The 6,000-nt window shown below is 39.4% G+C and overlaps 1 protein-coding gene across 8 annotated transcripts in view; it reads right to left on the bottom strand.

Moving 5' to 3' along the window:
- Window positions 1-4,836: 4,836 nt before the first annotated feature.
- CEP128 (centrosomal protein 128) overlaps window positions 4,837-6,000 on the bottom strand; it is a 343,429-nt gene continuing 342,265 nt past the window's right edge. For all 8 annotated transcript variants that reach the window (XM_059688963.1, XM_059688957.1, XM_059688982.1 and 5 more), the window contains 2 exons: window positions 5,821-5,944; window positions 4,837-5,561 (listed from right to left, as the gene is read on the bottom strand). In XM_059688963.1, coding sequence (XP_059544946.1) covers window positions 5,519-5,561; window positions 5,821-5,944 — 167 coding nt within the window. In that variant the 3' untranslated portion in view covers window positions 4,837-5,518. The remainder of the gene's footprint in view (window positions 5,562-5,820; window positions 5,945-6,000) is intronic.

The following is a 6,000-nucleotide window of genomic DNA, read 5'->3' as shown; positions in this document are numbered from 1 at the left end:
CGGGCTTTTAAAAGCCATTAGACCCTAGCTGGTTTGGCTCAGTAGGCAGAGCGTCAGCCTTCGGACCAAAGAATCTCAGGTTCTGATTCCTGTCAAGGGCACATAACCTTGGTTGCAGGCTCCTCCCCCACCTGGGCCCTGGTCAGGGCTCATGCAGGAGGCAACCAATTGATGTGGTTCTCTCACATTGATGTTTCTCTCTATCTTTCCCTCTTTCTTTCACTTTCCCTAAAAACCAATAGAAAAATATCCTCGGGTGAGGATTCCATGAATTAATTAATTAATTAATTAATTAATTAATTAATTAAAAGGCCATTTGAACTGTTGGTGGCTTCAATGACTCAAAAATACACCTGACTCTAAATTGAAAAAAGGAAAGGGTAACTTAATGGGAAACCTGATACTATAAAAACTAGACTTGTCCTTTTATATAAAAAATATGATTTTAAGAAAATACCAAATGAGAATTAAAAAGACACTGTCAATTAGGGATTAACTGATGAGAATATATTATCCTCCTTTCCCTCAGAATAAGGTACTTCCTGACTTTTAAATTATAGCATCTAATCTGTTGGTACTTTAACATCCACTAATTCCATTTTAAAAATATTGCTTCCAACCAGTTTTTTGATCTTTTATTTCCAGTGAAGTATATAGCTGAGATGACACAGAGCATCAATATTTAAGGCTAAATTGTAACTTTCGCTTTTATTGAAATACTGTCAGTCAAGTGCTTTACTAAAGAATGGAAAATGAGAGGGTGTCAAGTTGTGGGAATCTGCTGAGAGATGACAGAAGACAGTCTGCGCATGGAAACCCTGCATCTGCCAGCTTGAGAAATACAGGCAACAGCAGCCATGCAACGTCAACTTTTTAAAACACAACACATTGTTAGTATTGCTATTCTATTGTGATCAATGTTGTGTGGCTTTATTTTAACTATAGAGGCTTTCTTTTCATGCCCTCACTTACATGCCTAAGGACGTAAGATTTCACATTTTGAAACATAGAGGTCATCGGATTATATAGTTTAAACTATCCTCCTGAAAGGGAACGAACAAGATGCTATGTTTAGAAATGCAGTGTATTCATAGAGAGAGCAAGGCAGCAAGCTCACAGTCACAGGTGTCACATGGCTTTGTGGCATATCGGAGTCACGCTCTGTTATGGAAGAGATACCCAGCTACAGAAGTATTCTTAGAGTTTCAATCATGAGAGCAAAAACATGTGACATTCAAATCCTTTTCTAATTGGCTGGTCCTGAAAGATATACAGATGCTACAAACCTTAGCCTGCCCCTTTCTTGTGGGTTGTAGAGTAACTAGACTTCAGAGGTCAACAGTGGGGGCGAACCTGGCAGAAGAGTGACTGAACTGGGTTGGGTTTTGATCTAGGACAGTGGTTCTCAACCCTGGCTGCACATTAGAATCACCTGGGAATCTTTTTAAAATCCTGATTTCTGGGCCTCATCCTCCAGAAATTCTGTTTCTTTGTTACTAATGTTGTGGCCCCACCCCATAACAAAGAAACAGAATTTCTGGAGAAGGAGGCCCAGAAATAAAGATTTTCAAAAGATTCCCAGGTGATTCTAATGTGCAGCCAAGGTTGAGAACCACTGATCTAGGAGGTGAGCATAGGCGTGGGCAGAGCTGGAGAGGCTAAGATGGGGCAGATGAGGTTAGAACTTGAAGGACGGCTGGTTTCACCTGAGCAGAGCAGATTCGTTTACTCTGTTACTAATCAGAGTCAAGGGAGACTTCTCTAAATTTTGTTTGGGACCTAACGTTCTGCTTCTAGACGTAGGCATTTTTCCTGGCCTTTAAATTTGATGTGTCCTGCTTTGTACGGAAGTGAAACTAAATGGAATCTTTCATGGCCCAAATTTCTTTTCTCAAATAGGGATAAGCTGGTATGTTTTTCTTGCTAAATATTTGAGAACTTAAAAGTTGAAAGATGTAACTATTTTTAAATTGAACTTTAGTGTGTGAAATGTCTTTATATACAAACTTTCCCAAATTTACTTTCCAGCTTAAGGTCCATGGTTTAGTTTTGATCCAAGAAAACCAGATGCTTTCGTGAGGACAGCTTCCTCATTTTAAGCCTATGAAAATTACAAATTTTGTTTTGTTTTGAATGGAGAGAAAATACTGGGACAGTTCGTTTGAGGAGGAGTGTCAGAATTTTGGAAAAGGAGTCACCTACTTAATGACCATTCATGTTCTTGGCTACCATATCATGTGCAACTGGGATTATAGTACAAACCCTGACTAAAACAATTTGAGATATTTGCTCCTTCCTACGAAACAGGTTTGCTTGCTAATATACCATCCAAATATATATGTAAGAGTGTTGTCCCACATACAACAGTATTTGTTAAATATAAGATTTAATACATTTTAGAGAAAATATAACAATTACTGTGACTCTAAATACACTTTACATATCACTGACCAGAGCTTCAAAATGGAAAATGCATTTATCATAGTTCAAAGTAGAAAAATGAGGAAAAATAGCCTTGTTTTCCTAGGTAAGCAGGTAGGCATTTTTTATCCATGTAACCTTTAAATTTATATGACTTATGCACATTATTTTGGGAAGCTATAGATTTTATCTCTTTATTAGTAAAAATATGTAAACTCTAACAATAAGAAAAGTCATTGATTCTGGGAACCTGGATGCATAAGATGTTATATAACCAACTGGTTTCCAGTCTTTAAATCAGACATGACTAGTCAAGGAAATAATAATGACCTTATCCAATGGGAAACATATCAAACCAGGTTTCTCCCAGCTGTTTCTCGCCTTTGTGCCTTCAGTAAGTTCAATGGAAGCTTAGCGTGTTTAGGGAGAAAGATGGCCAGAAGACTCAAAACTGTTAAACCAAAAAATAAGTCAATCTTCAAGTGAAGTCTTGGACCAGGCTCATTGCAAGAATAAGGTTTGTCCCTCCCAATGTCCCAGTGCTACAAGCAACATAGCTGAGCAGCCACAACTCTACAGGGGCTGATATCACACACTCTCCTGCCAAAGGGGTGAGTAAAGGAGCTAGTTGCTGGCTTTGAAATGTACAAATGAAGCTATTAGTGTTTTCTTAACATTTCTTTTGATTTCCAACTTGAGCTTATGGTGACTGCAAGAGATAGGAAAAATCTTCAGGGAGGCAGGTCCTTGGATTTAATTCCACATGAACAGAGGGTCAAGGAATTTTGACAAAACTGCTGCTCACAAAAAGTTGACTTTGCCTTTAAAGTTTTTGTGTGTTTAATATTTAAAGTCAGATACCTCCATTCATCCAACAGTAGCCTGGGGCCTTCAATAATATGACATAGTGGCTTTATATACTTATTTCAGACTTAAAAAGGTCTTTCATAAGATCTCTCTCCACTCTGTTTTAAAACCATCAGCTAATGTTTTCAAGGATTTGCCAAGTAAATACTCCAAGTTACCTTAAACTTCCAGGTCTAACTGTCCTGATGTAATTCTTTTTAATTGGCACAGATGTGCCAATAATGGTTTAGATCAGTTCCTATTAAACAGATTGGACTGCACAAAGTTCTTACTAATATATTCAGGGTAAAGCTATTTAACCTTAATCTACAGGATTTAAATAAAACCTGTTAATTTTCTCACCAGATCCAAGGAGATAAACTTCAGATCCAAGGAGTTAAGATATTATGGTGTTGGTCAAAAAAAGCAATGAAAATATTGACATAAATTCTTAATACCCCCAATATTACTATAGAGTTGATATGGGTTATGCGAAGCACCATGACTGCGAGCCACTCCTTCACAAAGGGCTGTTCCCACTAAAACCTCACAGTGCTCGTCAGCACATTAAGGTTTTGATATCCTGAGGTTAGACAAAACCAAACCAAACCTGTTTAATGTCCAAATCAGAATTTCTCCAGCTAGCCTGAACACATCACCCCTTTTCTTGTAATTCCTAATGCCATACAAACTTGGGGACAGGAACACCTGCTTTTATGTTTCTGTTGTCCTTCCTAGCACAATAGCTGGCCTATAGGAGGAACTCAGCAAAAGGTTTAGAAAGTGACTATGATAAAATGTGTGCCTGTACTCTTGGAGGCTATGAAGATTATATTATGTAATTTAGGGACAGGAAACTTCATCTTCTGTAGTAACCCTAGCATTTACATTCATGTCTTCTGCACATTCCAATATGGTCCACTAGGAAAACGTATCTTGAGTGAAAACAGAAGCATCTTTATGAAATACTAGAGGCCTGGTGCATGAAATTTGTGCATGGGTATGGTCCCTAGGCCTGGCCTGTGATCAGGGCCAACTTCCTCAGCTGCCCGCAGCCAGCCTCGCCCCCTGCCGCCACCCACCCCCGGTTCCCCGTTTGCCATCGGGTGATCAGAGCCTGCCGGTCGGGGAAAGATACCAAGAGGTGGTCAGTGAGCCTCATAGTGACTGGTCTAGCGGTCGTTCTGGTCATTCTGCCATTAGGATAAATTGCATATTACCCTTTTATTATATAGGAATAGAGGCCTGGTGCATGGGTGAAGGCTGGCTGGCCTGCCCTGAAGGGGGCCCTGGATCAGGGTGGGGGTCACCACTGGGGTGGGCCCAGCCTGGGTGAATGGCCGTGGGCAGTTTGCAGGCTGGCCACAACCCTGATTAGGGTGGGGGTCCCTGCTGGGGGGCAGGGCCGGCCTGGGTGAGGGGCCATGGGCAGTTTGCAGGCCGGCCACACCCCCAGCTTTGTCAGGATGGACCTCCAGAATGACGCCCAGAAGACATCTGGTTATCTGGTTTAATTAGCATATTATCCTTTTATTAGTATAGATGGGAAATCTAACAAAAAAAAAGATGTGATGCACATTAGGAAGGTATTGCTTTATTGTTCTTGTCTCTGTGCAGGATTTTCCCACCATGACCCAATGTTCACCATTATTTAGCATTTAATAGAAATCTTTCTCCACTGGTAGATCAGCATGTAAAGAAGACAAGTTCTTAAAAACAGATTGATGTGGGAAAAGCTGAGAGGCTGAAAGTAGATAGTATCAAGTTATATGAGAGCTCCTGCAGAGAAAATCTCATGGACACAGGAGTTTGGTACTGTGATTTTGGTCAGAGTAAACCAAAGATGGTCCAGGATATAACTGAAGTGATCACAGTGGGATATTTGGCCACAAAAGACAAATAAATAAATTGTGCATTGAATTCTTTACAGGGCTCTGCAATTCAGATAGCATTGTAAATTCTTTATTGCTATTTAATAGGAATAATTGGAAATAATGTTAATGTACTGTATATAGCAACAGACTGCTGAGTTGATTAATTTAACAATCCTGAGCATTTATAAAGTGAACTACTATTATATTTGCATATCTCCATGACATGTTATAACACATGATAATTTATTAGGGAGAAAGCATTTTAAAAAAAAATCAGTTGTATATAAATGCTCCCTGAATTTGAAGTGCTGGCAACTTCTGCCTCCAGGGGAACTCATTTTCCTCCATTTTAGCTAGTCATTGTTGAAAGACCTCAATTATAAACTCAAATTTTGGTTGTAAAAATGAGACTGGCGGCACCTGAAAAAGAAAAATGCAAAGTGAACAATATCACTTTTTCTGCTGGTATAAGTTGCTAATAAGTTAGTTGTAAGTATTCATGAGCTGACAGTGTTTGGAGTGCTTTAACGTATATCATTCACAAGGACCAACTGTAGTCGGTGTTTGGCAATGCTGAAGAGTATAGACTTCAGCTATGTCTGCTAGAGAATGTAGGCCAATTGTAGCAAGGGTAGATATGCTATTGTTTATAAAACACTCATGGAAAGCAACTAATTACATTTTGCTGTTTTTGCTTTCATATTCCTGCTTTTTGGATTGTGGACTTGTTCCATCCATTGGTAAACCTGTGGCATCATCCTTGGTTGAAGTTGAATCGGGAGCAAAAGTTCTTTTGGTAAATGCTGGCAAGGTAAAAGAAAAGAGAAAAATCAACCTAAGTGAACATAATCCCTGGACC

The sequence above is a fragment of the Myotis daubentonii genome, chromosome 1, assembly GCF_963259705.1.
Source record: "Myotis daubentonii chromosome 1, mMyoDau2.1, whole genome shotgun sequence".
Taxonomy (NCBI): domain Eukaryota; kingdom Metazoa; phylum Chordata; class Mammalia; order Chiroptera; family Vespertilionidae; genus Myotis; species Myotis daubentonii.
The sequence above is the reverse complement of the archived record's forward strand: the minus strand, read 5'-3'. Positions and strand labels throughout refer to the sequence as shown.